Source organism: Drosophila takahashii, chromosome 2L (assembly GCF_030179915.1).
Source record: "Drosophila takahashii strain IR98-3 E-12201 chromosome 2L, DtakHiC1v2, whole genome shotgun sequence".
NCBI lineage: Eukaryota > Metazoa > Arthropoda > Insecta > Diptera > Drosophilidae > Drosophila > Drosophila takahashii.
Genome location: NC_091678.1, coordinates 28,099,364 through 28,122,228, shown reverse-complemented (window position 1 = coordinate 28,122,228; position 22,865 = coordinate 28,099,364). Strand labels below are relative to the sequence as shown.

The 22,865-nt window shown below is 40.6% G+C and overlaps 2 protein-coding genes and 1 long non-coding RNA gene across 4 annotated transcripts; 2 read left to right on the top strand and 1 right to left on the bottom strand.

Moving 5' to 3' along the window:
* Positions 1–992: 992 nt before the first annotated feature.
* On the bottom strand, positions 993–3,012 carry LOC138914813 (uncharacterized). The gene is made up of 3 exons (XR_011420625.1): positions 2,878–3,012; positions 1,503–2,819; positions 993–1,393 (listed from the first exon to the last, which is right to left on the bottom strand). It is a non-coding gene; the product is annotated as an uncharacterized lncRNA (long non-coding RNA).
* Positions 3,013–5,455: 2,443 nt separating this feature from the next.
* Positions 5,456–8,536, top strand: LOC108063494 (protein RCC2 homolog). 2 transcript variants are annotated; one of them, XM_017150606.3, is made up of 4 exons: positions 5,456–5,561; positions 6,314–6,710; positions 6,766–7,347; positions 7,404–8,536. In XM_017150606.3, the coding sequence occupies exons 2-4, from the start codon at positions 6,366–6,368 to the stop codon at positions 7,938–7,940; spliced, it is 1,464 nt and encodes a 487-aa protein (XP_017006095.1). In that variant the 5' UTR covers positions 5,456–5,561; positions 6,314–6,365; the 3' UTR covers positions 7,941–8,536. The 2 variants fall into 2 exon arrangements, with proteins under 2 accessions (XP_017006095.1, XP_070073846.1); XM_070217745.1 differs by lacking the exon at positions 5,456–5,561 and adding an exon at positions 6,107–6,253.
* Positions 8,537–9,918: 1,382 nt separating this feature from the next.
* On the top strand, positions 9,919–22,648 carry LOC108063492 (gastrin/cholecystokinin type B receptor). Its single transcript, XM_017150604.3, has 7 exons — positions 9,919–10,081; positions 10,190–10,735; positions 15,533–15,866; positions 15,921–16,182; positions 19,629–20,305; positions 20,979–21,232; positions 21,302–22,648. Exons 3-7 carry the CDS (start codon positions 15,667–15,669, stop codon positions 21,553–21,555), a joined length of 1,647 nt encoding a protein of 548 aa, XP_017006093.2. The 5' UTR covers positions 9,919–10,081; positions 10,190–10,735; positions 15,533–15,666; the 3' UTR covers positions 21,556–22,648.
* The last annotated feature ends 217 nt before the right edge of the window (positions 22,649–22,865 follow it).

The following is a 22,865-nucleotide window of genomic DNA, read 5'->3' as shown; positions in this document are numbered from 1 at the left end:
CTCACGACGAACAAGTAAAAATTGTAAGTTTTTTTCATGAACATAAAATATTAACTAATCATAATTTCTACATTCCCAATCTTCCGCAGTCCCGTAGTCCACATTTACAACCACATTTGGCTTTGGTTAGATAAGAAATCCAAGCGCAAATACATAATAATAAATACATAACCTTTAACATTCACAATATACAAGACACACAACGCCTGCATATGTATATAGGGAGGAGTACATAATACAAACGTATATACAAAAAAAAATCATTATTGAACATGTTTTTTTGTTTTGTTTTTAATTTCTATTTTTTAGGAAAATTTCCTACTTTTTAGAAATTTTCCCTTAAATTTAGTAAAATTACCCTAAAATTTAGAAATATGACGTCAAAAAAAATCAAAAATATAGAAAAATGTGACCCTAAAATTTAGGGCGAGCTTGTCTTGAAGACAAAAGTAGGGCGATTTCCTTGACTTTAGGGTTAATTTTATTTTGAGTGTAGGTGTGTAAAAGAAATGCGAGGAGATAGGCAGATTGGTAATGATTTTTTGAGTTTTTAAAGGCAACCGCTTGGGTTCGAAGGTGTAACGATTCGCTACGTTGATACACTGAAAAAAAAATTCAAGTCAAACGGGATTGAATCAATGCGAAACGGGATTAAAAACAGGGTAAGCCCGAATATGCTAAAATTGATCCAAAAAAGATTGAAGTAATCCCGTAGTTTTGCAAGCCAAAATAGATTGAATTTATCGTTATTGAGTAGGCCGGGATTAATTCAACCCCGAAAATCGAGATCGATTCTATCCCAAACGTACTAAATTTAATCCCGAACGGGATAGTTTCAATCCCGAAAAACGGGATAATTTTTATCCCAAACGTACTTGAATTGAGCTCGGCCGAGATTATATAAATTCCAATAAATCCTCAAAAACCCAAAAACCGATACAAAATTATGTTTTTATTTAATCTTTTTTATTTTAATATTAAATATACTTGATTCTAAACTACATATCATTTTGTGGATATAACCGTAAGGAAGGTGTTATTTGCTCTGACTATCAGAAAAGGAGTTGTTTTTGGATATAATCTCCTCTATACGGTCTTGATAGTTGAATATTGTTGTCAGCTGAAGAAATAATTTTTCCTCCGCGCCAGCAAGGGTCACTTTTTCACTCCTCTTTCCATTGTTACTTGATTTGAATTGGGCTGAGAATTGTAAGCAGCAGTGGCGGATCCAGGATTTGGATGTGGGGTGGTGAGTTGTTCTTAAAACAAATTTGTTGGTCAATTATTTTTCATTCCATTATTTTTTTAAAAGAGTGAGGCGCAATTTATCCCTTAAGGCCTTTACGTGGATTTGCGCATGTTAGTCAGCATTTTCAAATTAAATCTTGACAATCTATTTATAAACGAAAATAAAAAATTAGAGTCAAAAAAAAGTTTTAATTTTACAAAACAACGCCTTTACATGTTGAACAGCTTTGCCCATGAAAATGTGTATACTTTACCTCATAAACACTGTAATGCTTCTTCTGCTAATAAAGCTATTATTGTTGTATCGTCTTCGTCTTCCAGTTCATCAAAACTTAGCTTGGCCTCACTATTACCGGATCACTTTCCACACAGTGAACTGACTCTCGGACACACTGAATTCAAATAGCACTGATTTATTAAACGTTTTGAATTATTGACGTATAAGTCAAAGCAGTCTACACAAGAAGTTACCAGTTTGGTTCGATTAGTGTTGGTATGAGTTGGAAGTCTTTAATTATCGGAAAATTAAAGTTTTGGCTAAGGTTTTCCAATTTACACATTTTCACATTTAGATGGCGCTACCTTATTAGTTAGTTTTTATTACTGTACGATGCAGTGCCATCTGTTGGAAAAATAACAACGTTACTCCTTTAGACTAAAAACATTAAACGTGGTAGTAGTGTTTCGTAAATCATTTGGTTTATAAAAAAAAGCAGGTTTGTGAAAAGTTTTGAATTCCTGTTGGGATCTTACAAAAATCTTTTTCAACCAACAAGTCGGATCGAATTTTATATGACAGCCCGGAATTTAATCGCGTTCGGATAAAAAAGTCATAATTTAATCTTTTTAGGATGACATATATCTTTTCAGACTTAAAGTACAAATTTTTATTCCAGATTCGGATAAAAAAGTATTAATACAATCTTTTTTAGGATAACATAAATTTCTCGGGCTCAAAATAATCCCAAAAATACAAAATTAAGCCTTTTTTATCCAAAACGGGATTGAAATTTTGGATCTCGGAATAAATTAAAATCAAGAATAAAAAATTTGAATTTAGCACGCCGTTTTTTTTTGAGTGTAATCTCTCCGCCTTTCCGTTGCGGCTGTTCCCGGACGACTCCCAGATCGGGATTTGGCCGGAACGACGAGTATTTACGGCCCAAATGAATATCTTTTTAAACTACCGAAAATAACTTTTAACCGCAGATCGTGGCGGCGACGTTGTGTAGGCCTTTAGCGTACGGCGAAACTGGCGACCGTGTTCGATCGAACCTGGGTTCTTCTTTCGCCTCAAATGATCGCTCGATGGTAGTTCGTCGCCTAAACTCTGCTCTAGATTCACTGGATGCAATTCTCTTTGGGCCGGGGCATGGGTTATAATGGGCAAAACTTATCTCTGATGAAAAATAAGGCAATCATTTACGCCTTTCCTTGGGCGCTGCTGCTGCTCTTTGATGAAACGCTGGCGTTGAACTTGAACACTGGATACGCAGTCTCCTCATGCGCCCGGGCTTCTTAGCTAAATTCGCCCTCTCTCTTTTTGGTTGCCTTCGAACCCAAACGGTTGCCTATAAAAACCCAAACAAATGTACAATCTGCCTATCCAATAGCTTTCCTTTTCCTTACCCTTTTAGTTGCGGCTAGCTTCCAATTAAAATGGAATATTTTCCGCTGGCACAGATCTTAGCACTCGCGTGAACTTTACGAATTTCTAGCCACTGGTAAAATTTGGACTGTTCTCTGCAGTTGCCGAAAACGGAAAGACCTGACCCCACGCCGGAAAAGTGGCGGTAACCCCAGATCGAATCAGGGTGAAAGCGAAGATAGTTGACACTTGCCACTGTTGCTCTCTCGCGCTATCCTATCTATACCTACCACTCTCATCCTAGCTCTAGTGGCAACGCAGTACCCACTTTCCGAACGACCAACAGATGGCGCTAGAAAAGTATATTTTTTCTTCGAGCAAGCGCTACAAAGGCCACCGAGAAGAGAGAGAGGGCGAATTCAACAAAAAAGAACTGGGCGCATCCGCAAACTACATATCCAGCGAGCAAGTTAAACGCCAGCGTTTCGTCAAGGAATAGCCGCAGCGCCCCAGGAAGGGCGTAAATGATTACCCCATTTCTCGTCATTGATAAGTCATTTCCCTCTATAACCCATGCCCCGGCCCAAAAGAATATTTAGTGACCCGGCTGCCAACACCAATTATTTTTGTTTACATGTCGCCGCCTATTTGGACTCTGTCAACCGAAAAAAGTGGAAAAATCCGAACTTTAAAAATCCACCATAAATCCAGTTTTCCATGGATTTGGGCCATATCCGGCTTGTTTTATTCGGTAGGATGTAAACTTTAAGTTTGTACCCATTTTGATTTTTCAACGGATTTATTTCGAGTTTTTAAGATATATACAGCCGACTTACAGACGACCAAAAAACACATTTTTCATCTTTGTCGAGCTTCTGCGCTGCCACTACTCATCCAATCATATTGATCTGTATGGCAAAGTTAAGCTCTGATCTATTGACTTTAAAATAAAACTAAAACTGGCCCAATCGAGTGGATATCTGGCGAGATATAAGAAGAAATTCGAAAAAAGTCCGAAATTTAACATTACGAACTTTAAAAAATCTTTTAAAAAAAACTGTGCCATCGATCTAGGGGTCCAACACTAACAGAATTTGCCATCAATTGCTGGGGAGCACACCAAGAATATTATTTTGTAAACTAGTGTAATAAATATGAAGTAAATCAAATTAAATGGGGAAAATAAATTAATTAAATATTAAATGAAACTTTTCCAAGTCGAATGCAATAATCCCCATGCGGCACTTAACCATATTTATATACACAAAAAGTTTTAAAAATCTTATTTAACTATTTATCATATTTTAACCTGTTTTATTTATTTATTGTCTATATTTATTTATTTAATTCATGCATGTTCTTATATTTAGTTTAAGTGATGGTTTTATATTTTTAGTTGGTAAATAAATTTTATAATGTTTAGCTAATTCGAAAAAGTGGCCGCAGCTAGCGCTGTCTGCAATGTAGAGTAGCACTTGGTAAAGGGGTCGCTCAGGATGTCGAGCGACGAAGGGGATGAGCGACCAAAGGTAGGGTGGGCAGACCAAGACCTCCATGACATCCAGGGAGGCGAAGGATGAAGTCAGACGAAAGGGGAATTATCAGGAAACGTACAGTAGCATTATATTGTGTGTGTTTTTTTCTCAACCCGGTTTTCGGTGATGCACGCGAGTATCTAAATATTATTAGCCAAAGGCAATACGAGTCATCGGCAATATCATCACACCCATAGCCGAGAGCCAGAGCCGGAGAATATCTTTCGCGCGCGCCGATGGCTCGGTACAACAACTAGCCTAAATTATGGTTATGAGCGTAGCGGTTCGTTACATTCTGCGTACGAAAACATTAATGCTTGCAGCAAAATAATAATTAATATCTTACATTATTTAAAAGTGTACTATGTATTGCCGAGTTGAAATCCCCCTTCGTTAATGTTGAGTTGAGCACCTGCTCTTCAAGTCAGCTGCTATGTGTTCTGTTGGAACACGAGTTTTACATTTGTCAAAAATCCCAACCGTTTCACACGGATTGGTCGCGTTCAGCAGTACAACATGATTACTGGCCGCGTTTAGCAGAACAACATTATCTCTGATCATTGATGGATCAGTAATCAGTGATCAAGTTTTTTCTGCTGAACGCTAATGATACATTTCGATGACGTAAAAGTAAAATATATATCTAACATTGCGCGCGCAATTTAAAAAAAAATTATTTTTCCCGCTTGATGATTTTGAAATAAATAATGCGAACATGATCACTGATCATGATGCAAGAATTTTGCATCAGTGATTAGTGATCATTGCATCATGATCAGTGATCATGTTCGCATTATTTATTTCAAAATCATCTTAGAAAGCATATTTGTGGTTATTTTTACCTTGGTAACAATTTTAGGCAGTAACTAGCAATAATTAATCAAATTTCACATATTTTAAGTTCCGTGAAACTTTTCAACAAATAACAGCTGTTTGAAAATTCAACAGGACTTATTGTGGGTCGTTCCCTTAATTGCTGAAATTTTCTGTTGAATTTTCAACAATTCAGCAATTCAACAGTTTAGGGAATCCCCTCATTAAAACAATCGTTGGTTGCATGGGAAACATCGATTGCCTAATTTCTGGAGACATCGATAGCTTCGAATAATCATCGATTTTTGTTCCAGCTTTGTAAACCAGCGTTGTTGTTTGTAATTTTGCAGCGAAAAGTAATAAAGCCGCACACAACTGTAAGTTCAACCGCTAAATTAAAAGATTTTAGATACATTTCTATCATACTATAAAAGAGCACAGCAAATCGACAAACTCTTATGTTCGATGAACCCCGTGAAATGTCTGTGTTTGTAAAGTGACGCTACCATTTAAAATGCGCCGGGCATTTTGCCTTTGATGTCGCTGTATTGAAGCTTACTCTTTCCGAGCTGGGGAAATAGTTCAAGAGTCAAGCGATTTCATAATAAAAATTGACTAAGTTTTAAGAACTTCGATAAATGAAGGCAAGAAATATGTACTCTGTTGATGGCGTCGCTTGCTGCGGCTTTCATTTTGTTTCTGTGCAAAAACCACCACAAACGCAGGGACACACAGACGAGTGCACACCACCAAACGTTCGAGAGCGGCTTGCTGGCATTTTACTGCGTTTATGGGAAGCCAAGTTCATGTATTCAATTACACCAAATTCATTGTCAGAGAGTAACCACCTAACCCTTTATCTCAGTGATCTTTTGAAGCTGATATTTTGTTTTGCCTTTAAAAATTGGTCAGTCATTACTTTGTTAGACTGGCTTTTAACTTAAACCATTTTTTATATTTCCAAAATGTACATAACTTCAAAAACTTTTTGTGTCGAAAAATCATGACTTAGTTTTTTAGAATTCATGAATTTTATACCATAAACATATTTCACGTTCCGCTTTGCTGGGTGCGAATTTTGGTTTCGGTTTTTAGGGCTCAACTTATCCTCTACTTTGCTTCGTTTCAGCCACCGTGAACAGATCCATACCAGTCCAGTAAAATATCCGATAAGCGAGAAAATGTCAGCCAAGCGCAAGGCAGGAGGCAACGGAGCCGGACCCAATAAGCGGCGCCCGAAGAAGAAGGAGTCTGACTACGAGGATGAGTTCAGCGATGAGTCCGAAGAAGACGGCGTGCACCAACAGGCGGCCGCTGCTAATCAAATGGAGGTTCTCATTCCCCACGACGACCTTGACCCGCCCAGCAAGCTGCCCGAGGACTTGCTGGCCACTTTGGAAAAGACTCCGGGCCAGATGCTGCTTGCCGGCATGGTAACCTGGGACCTGACTGGTAAGCGGGACCGCAAGAACGTTACGAAGGTGCGCCCAAACCTGTACAGCTTTCACCGGTTTACGGATGAGAAGGTAAGCCATCCTCCACGTCGCCTCGCACTATTTTCACAGAGCGCCTCTTTTGCAGTATCGATATGTGGCTAGCGGACCCAGTGCCGCTCACACAATTGTTATCAACATGGACCGCAAGGCGCTTGGTTTTGGGCGGAATCCCAGCGGCCAGCTGGGCCTTAGCCAAGACATTAAGTTGGCTGAGAAGCCCACCCTCATTCCGGCCCTGGAACAGCTAAACATCGTGCAAGCAGCGGTCGGCCGGCATCACACTCTGTTTCTGACCGACACGGGCACCGTATACGCCTGCGGCGAGAATAAGTCTGGCCAGTGCGGCGTGGGGAATACCCACGCCAATATCTATTCGCCCACGCCGATCAACTACCGAGGACCGCCGATCATCCGGATCGGTTGCGGGGCCGAGTTCTCGGTCATTCTGGACATCAAGGGGAGCCTGCACACATTTGGACTGCCAGAATACGGCCAGTTGGGCCACAACACTGACGCCAAGTATTTTGTAAACGCCAACAAGCTGTCATTCCACTTCGAGACGTCGCCCAAAAAGGTGGTCCTGTATATAGAGAAAAGCAAGGAAGGCCATGTGACGCCAGTCGATGGTGTGCAGATCGTGGATTTTGCCTGCGGCAACAACCACACAGTAAGATGAAAATAATTCTGCAGCTTTTCAATATCTTACAAATCTTTCCTTTACAGGTCGCCATTGACTCCAAGAAACGCGTCTACAGCTGGGGCTTTGGCGGTTTTGGACGTCTCGGCCATGCAGAGCCCAAGGACGAGATGGTACCGCGACTAATGAAGTTTTATGACACACAGGGTCGGGGTGGGCGTAGCGTCTACTGCGGATCTACTTTTAGTCTGATCGTTAATGAGCTGGGCCTGCTCTTCCTGTTCGGCCAGAATAAGAAGACAGGCGAGGCTAATATGTATCCCAAACCAGTTCAGGATCTGTCCGGATGGAATATCACCGACATTGGCTGTGCCAACACATCAATCGTGATTTCGGCCGATGACACACTTATCGCTTGGGGCGCATCGCCAACGTTTGGAGAGCTGGGCATCGGGGAGTTCCAGAAGTCGTCGACGGTGCCTAAGGAGGTGCCAAAGTTGGACAACATTAAAATACCTCAGGTAACTATGGGTTACTCGCACACGGCGTTGCTGGTGGACACCAGCCACGAGGGCACGAAGCAAAAGTACGAGAAGATGCCCGAGTACACTATTGATGATTAGATGGCGAGCGGCTTTTTAATGCTGCCACAAACAAATATACCGCTGCCAACAACAATACTGATCCGCGTAGGAAACACTGAGAACTGATCATCGAAACTCTGCTGCTACTTATTTAAAGTGAAACTAAACAAATCCAGCAAATTATATGCTATAAGTTAAAAGTTCATTATTATGCTAAAACTCGCTATCTACATACTATTCGATAATCTCAGAATACGGATAAAATGTATTTTGTTCCCAAACTCTAATTTATTCTCGTCACTGATACAATGTAACCCTCAACCTGTTTCCTTCTTTCTATAATTTATTGCCGCCCACCTTTAGGATTAAAATCCATTCACATAACGTATGATTATCCATTTTTAATTTGTAATTTACACCACAAGATACAGTATTCTGCATACATTTCAAACAGAGTGAGCAAAAGCAAAATGCTAACTACAAAACAAGTAATTTAACAAAACAAGCGCATAGGTTACACATAAAAAGTATACCATGGAAGAAATCCAATACCAGTTGCAACTATTAACTAGTACATCATGCATTTTAATCATATACAAAGGAATATTTAAATAAAAAGAATGTTAGTAATTAGATTGGACCTATGTTCTTTTTATACCCGTTACTCGTAGAGTAAAAGGGTATACTAGATTCGTGCAAAAGTATGTAACAGCTAGAAGGAAGCGTTTCCGACCCCATAAAGTATATATATTCTTGATCAGGGTCACTAGCCGAGTCGATCTAGCCATGTCCGTCTGTCCGTCTGTCCGTCTGTCTGTCTGTATGAACGCTGAGATCTCAGAAACTACAAAAGCTAGAAGGTTGAGATTTTCCACACATATTCTTTGGCTTCCTACGCAGCGCAAGTTTATTTTAGCCGAGCGCCACGCCCCCTCTAACGCCCACAATCGCCCACTAACGATTTTAAAATGGGTCCTGCGCCCACATCTTTAAAGATTTCCGAGAAGTATAAATGCAATTTTGTTGTGTATATTTATACCTATCGAAATGTAGAAGACATTTTTCAAATCGGACCATTCATTAAAAAGTTATACGCAATCAAAAATTATATATCTATCTCCCTCGCACTCCTTTTAGCTGAGTTACGATTATTAGTCGGGACACCAACCCGACACAGCGTTCGCACTCCCTTTAGCTGAGTGACGGGTATTTGATAGTCGGGACAACAACCCGACTATAGCGTTCTCTCTTGTTTATTCTGGGTTGTGCCGCGGGCTTAGTTAAACGATTTTGCGCGGGTCAAGGTTGACAAATATGGTTAATGTGAGATTGTCGGGGAAATTTTAAAAAATTAATTATGTATGTTAACATCTTATTACTGCGGGCGGCCGTACAGTGTACACGTAGTGACATCTAGCAGAGGAAGTGTGCGTGAGGAGATAGACTATACTATAGGATATACTATACATAGACGCAGAGTTGAAAATCTGCTGCGGTAGGACGATTAAAACAAGTGATTCACCGATCGAGAGTTATTGTCAGGGAACGAAAATAACTGTTATTGTAAATTTTTCATACAAAAAAATCACGCACTTAGAAGGGTCCTAAAAATTTTTTAAATACACCACAATTTTTATTAGCCATTGTAGTTTACAAATCCGTAATGATTTTTATTTTTTAATTTTTATAATAAAACTCAAAAAATAACTGTTATTTTTTGATTTTTATGAATAACAGTTATTCCCTTGACATTTTTGAAAAAATGAAATAATTAAAAAAAACATGATACCCGTGCTTTTTATAACTTACTAAAAATTTGTTAAAAAAGGCAACCGCGCATATTTTATACCTATATTTTTTTAAAATTTCGTTTACCCACAAAATCGCCATAAATCAAGTTTGAGTTTTATTTTTGATCACGACGAATAACTGTTATTTGTCAACTTTTATTATAAAACTCTAAAAATAACAGTTATTCTTTAAGTTTTACTTTACAAATCAGAAAAGTGTGATTTTTAAAATAAAACTTATAACAGTTACGTTCAATAACTTATTGTTATTGTCTTCAAATTTTGGTATTAAGACTTTCAGCAGGCGAAGGAGAAATTACAGTGAAAGTAGAAAAAGCTAGATTTACAAAACTAAAGCTGGGTTTGCTTAATTAAGCTTATTTCCTAAGGGTATGTATGCGTTAATGACATTTGACTGTAGCTTGTGGTTTGTATGGGGAATCTAAAAACAAACTGATGTTTGACGGTTTCCCCCGATTTCTGACCGTTGCTACTTAGATTTTAGCCTTGCTTCCTAATGTCCAGCCGATTGAAAGCGAAAGTCAGTGTGCGGAAAGCTCCAGCGCAAAGCTTTTTCTCTCTGCTGTCGCACCCGAGGACTCTTGACTTCGGATTGCGACGACTCTGCGGCCGGAGCTCTGGAGGACTTTTCCCTGACTCAGTCTTCCGCCGCGGTCCTGTCGAGTAATGTGCGCCGCTGAAGAACCATCCCTGCACATCGCGCCTTGAGTTCCATTTTACCTTTTTTCGCCCCCTACACCCGACACTCATACATACAAACACCGCACACACACTCACACACGCGCCCAATATCAACAAAACAATTCGAAGTTGTCGACGACCAGGATTTTTTACAAGATTATGAATACAAGTCATTCTGCATACGAAATTCATAGTATATAATTTGAAACGACGGCCAACGAATAAGCAAAATATCTCAAACTGTTAATAATTCTATACAAGCAGCAATAGCTGCAATCGCAACATAAAGAACCAGGAGGATCAGCCACAAATACAATAAAATATTTCGTTAATCAAAGCACGGTGGGTTATTACGTATACGTGGTGGTGAATCCCTGTTTATACGTATGTATGTATGTGTGTACGTTTGGAAATGCGTTCCTGGTTTGGTGTTAGTTTGTAAGAGTGTCTATGAAACATTATTTTTGACTTTGTCATGCCACACGTTTCTGTGGTTTAGTAAATGTAGTGTTGTTTTATACATATGTACTCAATGCGATGAGGCCTTGTCAGGAATTGGATGTGGAGTTGTGTTTGTGCTTGGGCTTGTCTGAGTTCCTGCCTAGTCTCCTACCACCATCACCTAAGAAAGTAATTAGAAAATGTCCTCCCCAAAATTCATGCTTCAAAACAAGCATGAAATTCGACTGGAATTTCATAAAGCGGCTATAAATTCCATGTATAATTATTCCTCATCGCGCAGATATACAATGCCTTTTTTTTCCCATTGTGGCGGTCACGAATAAGCCAACGAACAAGAAGCCTGGACAAGGACCCAAGAGCCGTAGCTCGAGCTCCTTGCAACCTCTGACCATGCTCTGGCCTCCTAATACGAATATAAAAGCTGCTGAAATCAATAAAGACAGACAAAAGCTACGGGCAGGCTGACGTTAAAGCCAAAAGAAGAGCAAAGGAAAGGCGGAGAGATGTGTATGTGTATCCTGTGCTTCGGCCAAGACAGAACCAGGACTCCCCTCCCTACTGTGCGTTTGTGTTTGGGCTTCTGTCTGTATATGCATGTGTCACATTAAGTCACCTGTAGCGGACACTTTTCATATTGGCAGCAGCAACACTGGCAAATCTCGTCATCATCTCTTTCTCTCGCTCACTTCGTTGGACCTCCTTGCGGCCATCCTTCCGCCTCCTTCTTCAACCTGCTTTTCGCTTTCATTCTCGCTTTTGCCACCTTTTAAACTTGTTGCTGACGGCATGTGAAGCAAATTAATGCATACACATTTCACTTTCAATAAAATTAGTTCTAGGACCGACAAAAAACAGCTCTAAAGAAGAGAGCTTCCGAAAATCACAGCCTTTTCCAATATGTGTTGCCTACTTTAAAGACGTCGGCACCAAAAATGATATTCTTTGACTTCCAAAAGTAATCCGCTCGAAATTCCGAAATCTTTAAAGATGTGGGCGCCAGATACCTTTTAAAATAGTTTAAAGCAATTGTGGGCGTTGGGGGCGTGGCCCTCGGCTGAAAGAAACTTGCGCTGCGTAATCCCAACTTTCTAGCATTTGTAGTTTCCCAGATCTCAGCTTTCATCCAGACAGACAGACAGGCAGACGGACATAGAAAATGCACAAAAAAATTGTGGATTACCTATAAAATAAGTAGATAGCCTACAAAATAGAATTTAACCCGTACAAATTTTTTGTTTTTTTATTTAATTTTTTACCTATTTTTCTTTTTTATTTAATTTGCTCTGACCAGTAGGCCACAGAAGAATGATTTCGTAGAGGAAAATCAATGGACTTAAAATCAACATTTAACAAAAAAAAGAAGGAAAACAAGAAAGGAAGCTAGCTTCGGCCAGCCGAAGCTTATATACCCTTGCAGATAATTCCTATTAATTTACAAATCGCAAAAATGTTAATTTTCCTATTATTTCTCATTAATTTTGCGTTCGTTTCAATGGCAGCTATATTATATAGTAGTTCGATTTTGATAAAATTATAATCGAAATTCGAAAATATTTGAAAAGAGTTATATCCTAGAGTAGAAGAGAATACAATAAAAACTAACGAAGCAATAATTTATTTCCTATTATATTCCCATTAATTTTCCGATCGTTCCTATGACAGCTATATGACATAGTCGTCCGATTTTGAAAAAAATTTATTCGAAATTCAGAATTAGATAAAAAATGACATTTCCAAAAGTAGGATGTTATAGGTTTAAAAACGCCCAAGATATAATTTTTTTACATTTTTTTTCCCGATTGTTCCTATGAGAGCTATATGATCAGTGTTGGGACATACCTAGATACTTTTACCTAGGTACGTACCTAGGTACAATTTAGTGGTACCTTTTACCTTACCTAGGTATACAAATAATTGAGTACCTTTTACCTTACCTAGGTATTTATTTTTATATACCTTTGGAATTATTAAGGTACTTACATAGGTATTAAACATTGCTCTGATTTAAAATAGCCAAATCTGACTGCGACACTGTAGTATCGTTTCATTGTATCGTTTCGTTTCAGAATTGTAATAGTCGGAACGCAGCATTAATAATTCAGCCGTTCTATTGTTTGTTTTGTGAAGTTAAAACTAATCGCAGTTTTTTTTTATATAATTTTGTGCACGTATGTATGTTCCCATCACTACATCAATTTATTTATGAAACCAAAGTGTATTTGGAGCGCAAAAATGCCGTATGTACGTAAACAAACGGCATATACATGCATATGCACAATATATAGTCAATGTTTCTACATACGGAATTTTTGCGCGCCAAATATGTACATGAGGGTTTCATAAATACATTAATGAAGTGATACGTGCATAAAATTATTCATGCCGCGTGGTTTAAAAATATATGCACAAAATTAAAACATTTAAATTTAAATGAAATGAAAAGATATTGTTTGATTAAGACGACTAAAAACTGAAAACTAGTCTTATTTTAAGTTTAAATGATTACATTGAACAAAACAAAAAAATTATAAAAAATAAAAAATACCTTATAAATACCTTTTACCTTTACCTAGGTACTGGGAAATTTAAGTACCTTTACCTTACCTAGGTATTTATTTTTGACAATACCTTTTACCTTACCTAGGTAAAAAAACACAGTACCTTTCCCAACACTGTATATGATATAGTTGTCCGATCCGGCTCGTTCCGACTTATATACTACCTGCAATAGAAAGAAGACTTTTGGAAGAGTTTTATCCCGATAGCTTGAAAACTGAGAGACTAGTTTGCGTAGAAACGGACGGACACTGCGTTGCAAACTTCTGACTGAAATCATAATACCCTCTGCATCATCTGCATAAGCGGGATTTGAACTCACGACCCAGCGATTATGAGTCGGATACTCTAACCACCCTAAGTCCAGAAAAAAAATTGACCTGCAATTTATAAGTGTATTTTTAAAACAACAAAAGCTAGCTTCGGCCAGCCGAAGCTTATGTACCCTTGCAGATCGTCCCTATTAAATCGTCCGATTTTGATAAAATTAAAATTGAAATTCGGAAATATTTAAAAAGAGTCATGCCCTAGAGTAGAAGAGAAAACAATAAAAACCAAAAAAGCTCAAATTTATTTCCTATTACTTTCCCATTAATTTTCCGATCGTTCCTATGGCAGCTATATGATATAGTCGTCCGATTTTTGTAATATTTAATTCGAAATTCAGAAATATTTAATAAAATAATATCCCCAAAAGAAGAAGGTAATATTTCAAAAAACTCCGAAGCTATAATTTTTTTAACGTTTTTTTTTCCGATCCTTCCTATGGGAGCTATAAGATATAGTGGTCCTATCCGGTCGGCTCCGACTTATATACTACTTGCAATAGAAAGAAGGCTTTTGGGAAAGTTTCAAGCCGATATCTTTAAAACTAAGAGACTAGTTTGCGTAGAAACGGACAGGCAGACGGACGGACATGGCTAGATCGACTCGTCTAGTGATGCTGATCAAGAATATATATACTTTATGGAAAACGTCTCCTTCACTGCGTTGCAAACTTCTGACTGAAATCATAATACCCTCTGCAAGGGTATAAAAATAGTTGTGTTACGATATTAATTGTGGTGTCACCATTCAATGCCCCAAAAATATAAAACAACAAAAAACACGCAAACAAATAAAATAGTTTTCCTACGATGTTAATTAAGACGTTAATATTAATTTGGCAAATGAATACATGAAAATGTTGTAAATAGGTTTTCTACTATTTTAATTGTTAAATACGATTCAATGACCAAAAAAATAAATCAACAAAATACATGAAAAGTTTAGAAAATAGTTAAGTACTATTTTTCTATGTTGATTTTACATAGGTTTATTTTAAGATTTTTACTTTCAGAAAATTTACTTAAAGCGTGCTTAAGCTTCTAATATTAACTTCGGAGATGTATAAATCGAAAGATTCTGTAATAACAATAGAATTGTAAATCTTAAATTAAGATAGGTGTGGAGAGGGTAAGTTCCAACGGACATATGTATCACAATAGACCAGCGCTCGGCACACTCATACAATAACACTTTGTTTTAGATTTGTAAATTGCACGGGGCAGCTCATTAGTGTGTGTGTGCAGACCGCTGTTCTACAGTGTACGTGAGTGGCAGAGGATGGGCAGAACAATTCCCTATGCTCACTTAATAGGACGCTGCCTATCGCTGCAATAGACCAATGCAAATCGGTAGATTGAATAATAATCATTATTATTATACGCACATTTTTATGAAATGAAATTTTTATGAAAAAAGGGTATCTGCAAAAGGGAAAATTAAATTTTGGAGTAAAAAGAGGTCCCCAAGAAATATCCAAACAATTCGCCCTTGATGAAAACAGAGACAGGGCCTTAAAAGGGGGATGGGCGGACCTTGTGGTTGTCGAGTGCACAAAGTGCAAGGTTGCGTTGCCATTCATTTCGCGGCACTGGTATGGGTGTGGGCAGACGGAAGGAAGAACATCAGTAATCTCTTAGTGCGCCTTGCTCGCATTCGTTCCGTGCCCTCATTGCATAAGTGTCAGTTTCAACGGGCTGGTGTGTGTGTGGGAGATGTGTCCTTGTTGGCAGACAAAAGACCGATGATGATGGCATTTTGTTACTTTGCTACCTTTTGTCGCACGCCACACGGCAGCTCTTTTAGTATGAAATGAGGCTACCAGACAAACGCGTCGCCATCGAAGATCGCCCAAAACGAGTACGGACCAGGCCACGAATAGAAGCAAAAGCATCGGAGTCGAGAACGGATTCTGGCGCGGGATCGGAGGCATGAACAGGGACAATCTGCAGCAGTGGTGGGAGAACTCCTACCGACGCCATCTCCCGGAGCCCAGTTATAGTAATAATTATGGTCTTGAATCCGCCGAGCTGCAGTTCGCACACCAGGATCCCAACCAACTGCCCATGGACTACGAATACGGCAACTTGAGCCTGGGCAATCCGTACGACTTGGACCAGGAGCAGTTCGGGTAACGATCTTTTGCTGCCCGTTCCTATTCAATTAGCAACCTCTTTTTAAGCAGCATCTCCTCGCTGACGCTGCTCCTGCTGGCGGTCAGCTACGGGCTTGTGGTTTTCGGCGGCGTTGTGGGCAACTCCACGCTGGTGCTGACCCTCTGCTCGGCCTCTTCGGTGCGCCTCAGAAACCCACTACTATTGGCCGTCTGCATTGCGGACCTGCTCGTCACCGGCATTTCTGCGCCGGTCACACTCCTTAATCTCGCGATGAACCGCCGGACGCGATCAATGCCGCTGGTGCTGTGCAAGGTCATCCACTACATACAGGTGAGTGGGTTTCTTTATCAAAGGGGGTTAAAAAATATCAGGGTTGTACGAAATATAAATGTATTAAGCTGCTTCCCAGCAAGCAATTTGAGCGTTTTCTCACTGTTTTCTGATACTTTTTATACCCTTGTAGAGGGTATTATAATTTCACTCAGATGTTTGCAACGCAGTGAAGGAGACGTTTCCGACCAATAGCCGAGTCTATCTAGTCATGTCCGTCTGTCCGTCTGTCTGTCTGTCCGTCTGACCGTCTGTCCGTTTCTATGCGAGCTAGTCTCTCAGTTTTAAAGCTATCGCGATGAAACTTTCCCGAAAGTCTTCTTTCTATTGCAGGTAGTACATATGTCGGAGAGAGCCGGATCGGACCACTATATCTTAAGGCTCCCATAGGAATATTCAAAGAAATATAAGAAAATTCATTGTACCTTTGTAGGAAGTAGGCGTTTTGATTCTTGACTACTTAAAAACAAAATTTAAATAAATAGAAACGCTGAATCTGGAATCCCTGGAACTGCACCGAGTGAGCATTCTTTTATCTACAAGGGTATATAAGCTTCGGCTGGCCGAAGGTAGCTTCCTTTCTTGTTTCTGAGTATTCACAGTCATAAAGTGTTCAAAAAAGAGTCCGGAAAGAGTTTTTTCTTTGAAAAAGGTTGCACTTTAAGAGGCTGATTTGTGAGTCCGATCTGACTCTTTTCTGACTCAGATAAGTGCTTTCCGTTATTTTAATCGCGATTTTTACTTTAATTTTCCATACCATCGTTTTTATGAGGCTATGCCTAGAGAGCACCAAATGTGCTCCGAAAACGCTCTTATTTATGTGCCGACTCAGAAAACACTCTGAAACGAGGCTCTTTTCAGACATACAACAAGAGAGAACGCTATAGTATATAGTATAGTATAGGGAGATGGATATATCACCGTTTTTTAGATTGCGCATAACTTCTTAATTAATGATCCGATTTGAAAAATGTCTTCTAAACTTTGAGACAGACAGACCATACCATCGTTTTTATGAGGCTATGCCTAGAGAGCACCAAATGTGCTCCGAAAACGCTCTTATTTATGTGCCGACTCAGAAAACACTCTGAAACGAGGCTCTTTTCAGACATACAACAAGAGAGAACGCTATAGTATATAGTATAGTATAGGGAGATGGATATATCACCGTTTTTTAGATTGCGCATAACTTCTTAATTAATGATCCGATTTGAAAAATGTCTTCTAAACTTTGAGACAGACAGACAGACAGACAGACAGACAGACAGACAGACAGACAGACAGACAGACAGACAGACAGACAGACAGACAGCCAGACAGACAGACAGACAGACAGACAGACAGACAGACAGACAGACAGACAGACAGACAGACAGACAGACAGACAGACAGACAGACAGACAGACAGACAGACAGACAGACAGACAGACAGACAGACAGACAGACAGACAGACAGACAGACAGACAGACAGACAGACAGACAGACAGACAGACAGACAGACAGACAGACAGACAGACAGACAGACAGACAGGCAGACAGACAGACAGACAGACAGACAGACAGACAGACAGACAGACAGACAGACAGACAGACAGACAGACAGACAGACAGACAGACAGACAGACAGACAGACAGACAGACAGACAGACAGACAGACAGACAGACAGACAGACAGACAGACAGACAGACAGACAGACAGACAGACAGACAGACAGACAGACAGACAGACAGACAGACAGACAGACAGACAGACAGACAGACAGACAGACAGACAGACAGACAGACAGACAGACAGACAGACAGACAGACAGACAGACAGACAGACAGACAGACAGACAGACAGACAGACAGACAGACAGACAGACAGACAGACAGACAGACAGACAGACAGACAGACAGACAGACAGACAGACAGACAGACAGACAGACAGACAGACAGACAGACAGACAGACAGACAGACAGACAGACAGACAGACAGACAGACAGACAGACAGACAGACAGACAGACAGACAGACAGACAGACAGACAGACAGACAGACAGACAGACAGACAGACAGACAGACAGACAGACAGACAGACAGACAGACAGACAGACAGACAGACAGACAGACAGACAGACAGACAGACAGACAGACAGACAGACAGACAGACAGACAGACAGACAGACAGACAGACAGACAGACAGACAGACAGACAGACAGACAGACAGACAGACAGACAGACAGACAGACAGACAGACAGACAGACAGACAGACAGACAGACAGACAGACAGACAGACAGACAGACAGACAGACAGACAGACAGACAGACAGACAGACAGACAGACAGACAGACAGACAGACAGACAGACAGACAGACAGACAGACAGACAGACAGACAGACAGACAGACAGACAGACAGACAGACAGACAGACAGACAGACAGACAGACAGACAGACAGACAGACAGACAGACAGACAGACAGACAGACAGACAGACAGACAGACAGACAGACAGACAGACAGACAGACAGACAGACAGACAGACAGACAGACAGACAGACAGACAGACAGACAGACAGACAGACAGACAGACAGACAGACAGACAGACAGACAGACAGACAGACAGACAGACAGACAGACAGACAGACAGACAGACAGACAGACAGACAGACAGACAGACAGACAGACAGACAGACAGACAGACAGACAGACAGACAGACAGACAGACAGACAGACAGACAGACAGACAGACAGACAGACAGACAGACAGACAGACAGACAGACAGACAGACAGACAGACAGACAGACAGACAGACAGACAGACAGACAGACAGACAGACAGACAGACAGACAGACAGACAGACAGACAGACAGACAGACAGACAGACAGACAGACAGACAGACAGACAGACAGACAGACAGACAGACAGACAGACAGACAGACAGACAGACAGACATACAGACAGACAGACAGACAGACAGACAGACAGACAGACAGACAGACAGACAGACAGACAGACAGACAGACAGACAGACAGACAGACAGACAGACAGACAGACAGACAGACAGACAGACAGACAGACAGACAGACAGACAGACAGACAGACAGACAGACAGACAGACAGACAGACAGACAGACAGACAGACAGACAGACAGACAGACAGACAGACAGACAGACAGACAGACAGACAGACAGACAGACAGACAGACAGACAGACAGACAGACAGACAGACAGACAGACAGACAGACAGACAGACAGACAGACAGACAGACAGACAGACAGACAGACAGACAGACAGACAGACAGACAGACAGACAGACTCTTGTGCTTCGCAAGTGCTTCTTTTCTGAATTCTGCAGTCCAACGGCACCCGGGAATTACGATTTCGTTTTTGCAATTAATTGTCGATTCCAAATTTAAATCTAACGAACAAAATGATTCCTTTATTTCTTGCAGGTCATGCCCGTAGCGGCCAGCACCATTTCGTTCTTTATGCTCTCCCTGGACCGCTACGCCACCGTGAAACATCCTAGATTGGCTCAGTTGCGCCAGCGCCGTTACTTGCATGTCTCATTGGCTGTGCTTTCCTGGCTAGCCTCAGCGGCCATTAGCACGCCATTCCTGTTCGCCTATAAGATCATCGCCAAATCTATGGTGGTCAAGGGTAGCATGGCGACGAAAACCACGCCGAGCCCAGTTAGCATAAGCTGCACTTCCGATCTGGGCGCTAGCGCCATGTTCATGTCCTTCATTACCTTTCACACGATCGCCGTGTTCGTGCTGCCGGGCGTTGGTGTGCTTCTCAACCACTACGGCGTCCGTCGCAAGCTCTGCGCACTTTCCCTGACGGCTCGGGCTGCCCACGGAGAGCTGCCCCTTCCCATCCCCATCCTGAGGCGCCAGACCCACATGGTAATCGTTACTGGCTGCCCCAACGCACAGCAAGCTGCCTGCGGAGGGGGCACCACGGCAGACGACACCTCCAACGGAAATGGAGCGGGCATCGGGGGCGGTCCAATGCCCATTAGTCCAGGAGACATCCAGCTTCACAACCTACATCCGCAACAGCCGGGCTCTACCGGATCGGCCCTCGAACCAGGTTCTTACCGCTCAAGCAATCCAATATCGCCAAGGTGAGTAACGATCACGTTAAAAAAAAATGTGTTGGTACAATCAAGAACTTTCGGTGTGTCACAGAAACGGGTTTGGGGAGTGTTGGTTCAAAAAACAACCAAAACCGTCGGTGTACCAGACGCATGCTAAGCCTATGAAAAGAGTTTTTGTTCTGATATTTCTTTGATGCATTCTTTTAAGTGTTTTCATTGTGAAGGAGGTCAGACTGATCAGGCTATTGTCCTTAGTGAATCTTGTGAAATTTTTTTCCTGGTTTGAAGAAAGACCCCCTTTGTCGCCCTTTAAGGACATTTCCCAATTGTGTATTTGATTCTTGAAGATTACCGGGGAAGTGCGTGACCACGAGTAGCTCTAGTGAACCAGCGTAAGGCTTGCATGGCCTTTGGATGGGATCTAGATTCATTCCTTCCGTTCATAATAGGTTATCAAAAATTGACTACGTAATTTGCTCTCATTTAATTTATTAGAGCTAAAAATCGTAGAATATATAAGTATGATCCGAAAATGAATTTTGTTTCGACACAATCCATTACTTGAAATGTAATGTGCTAGGCAAGACAAATGGTGGTGGGTCATCTACGCCGAGGCTAGCAGCATCCCTGTTTCGTCGGCAGCTAATTTGAGGACCCCTTTGTGTAAAAACAAATTTGTTAAATTGTTAAATTTTTTCAGAGCAATGAGAGAAATTCGAGCCCACTCGCAGAGACAGCGCATTAACCGGGCGGGAAGAGGACCTGCGACCCCCGGGATACCATTACCCCAGACATCCACACTTCGTTCACGGCGGCACCTTGCCAACATGCTGATCGCCTCAGCTGTGATTTTCATAGCCTGCTGGACACCGCACGTCTTCTGCATCCTTTACAAAAACTTCGGTAGCAAGCAGCAGTGCAGCCAGACCTCCGTTTACTTCAGCCTTCTACTGGGTGAGTCCAAATCCTAGACCCGGGTGCAACCAGAACCAGGACCAGTCACTTAAAACGAAGCTTTTCCAGGCTACTTCTACTCGTCCATCAGCCCAGTGATTTACTGGGCTCTTAACCACAACTCGCTTCGACAATCTCCCTGCGCGCCCATCATCCGCCTGCGCTCTATGCAGAACTTCCTAAGGTCGCGCTTCCGGACGCACACCGCCCCGCCGCCTCCGTCGTCCACCAACGAGGCGGCCTTAGGAGCGTTTAACCCCAAGCTGATTAAACTGACACCGAAACAGTATAGAGCTCAGGCCTCTTCGCATTATCTCTACTAGTGTGATACTAAACTAAACTTGATATACATTTATACACATTTATATACACGCATACACCATATATTTTTTACTTACGCCATCCCGGACTCTCTGATACTAGAATGCGAACCGAACCCAACCAAACGGAACTATCTATATGATTTTCAAAATGCTGTACGAAACTAGTTGACTAGATAAAATACTTACATGGTACTTATATAGAACACATAGAACCGTACATAGCAGTGTTATTTGACGCTTATTTACACGATGTTGTGCGCCAAAAGCTATGCAATAAAGGCGACAGAGTCTTTTCGGAACTCATGCCTATAACGAGAATTACTGGTAACGTAACAAAAACAAGAAAAAACTTACAAAAATAAACCAAACCCTTCTAGTGACTTGTTCGAAATGTTGTTTAGTCTTTTAAGCTGAAATATTGTACTATGTTCCTTCTCATAGATAAGCAATAAGTGAACGCTTTAAGCCAAGTTAAACAAACAAAAACGAATCAAACTAAAAAACGATCTAAAACTTTTAAACAATTTAAACCTAAAGTCGAATGCATGCCTAACAAAACATAAATAATTATACATATATACATACATACGAGTACATACATATAACAAGTAAAAAATGAATGTAAATGTGAGCAAAAACAAAAAAGATAAAAATTAGTATTTTACTTAATTCTTTATACACTTTTTCTAACCATTTTTAATATTGTTCAGTAAGCTGAACAATTCAAGCTGTAGAGAAATAGACCCCGCGGAGATATTCGCGTTTCTGATGTAAGTGCCACGCAAAAGATCAGACTCAGGATCGGGTTTCATTTCACTATTTTCACTGGCCAACTTTTTAAATTTACGAGATTTTTATATACATATGTACATATGTACATGGGGGCGACTAACTGTTTACAGCCTTTAAGTTTTTAGTTTGAACCTTTTAAACTTCTTTTAACCATCTTAAACAAACAGCAGTTGTTATCGCCTTGGAAATAGTGGCTATAAACCTTAAACTAACTTTAAATAATCATCGTTTTGTACTTTACAAAATCGTCAACGAAAACAAGGAACTATAAAAAATACTATAAATATGCTACCTAGTAAAAGTCTGTGTTTTATTTCCTCATCCGACTATCCAATACTCTATGGTAATAAAATAATGTGGGTTACTAGAGTGTAGAGATAAGTCTATATACTGTCCATAAACTAATCGAACCAATAAAGACCATTTTTTGCTAGTTTCAACTTCTGTCATAGATAAAGTGGCACGATGAAAGTACTTTCACGCTTGGTTATTGTTCAATCCAAAGTTAACAATTGTTA

Bases quoted from the DNA above. Each gene is read 5' to 3' on its own strand.
- LOC108063494 (XM_017150606.3), top strand. From the start codon at position 6,366: ATGTCAGCCAAGCGCAAGGCAGGAGGCAACGGAGCCGGACCCAATAAG. The intron at 6,711-6,765 runs GTAAGCCATCCT...CCTCTTTTGCAG, and splicing joins ACCGGTTTACGGATGAGAAG to TATCGATATGTGGCTAGCGG. The intron at 7,348-7,403 runs GTAAGATGAAAA...TTTCCTTTACAG, and splicing joins CCTGCGGCAACAACCACACA to GTCGCCATTGACTCCAAGAA.
- LOC108063492 (XM_017150604.3), top strand. From the start codon at position 15,667: ATGAACAGGGACAATCTGCAGCAGTGGTGGGAGAACTCCTACCGACGC. The intron at 15,867-15,920 runs GTAACGATCTTT...CTTTTTAAGCAG, and splicing joins TTGGACCAGGAGCAGTTCGG to CATCTCCTCGCTGACGCTGC. The intron at 21,233-21,301 runs GTGAGTCCAAAT...AAGCTTTTCCAG, and splicing joins TTACTTCAGCCTTCTACTGG to GCTACTTCTACTCGTCCATC.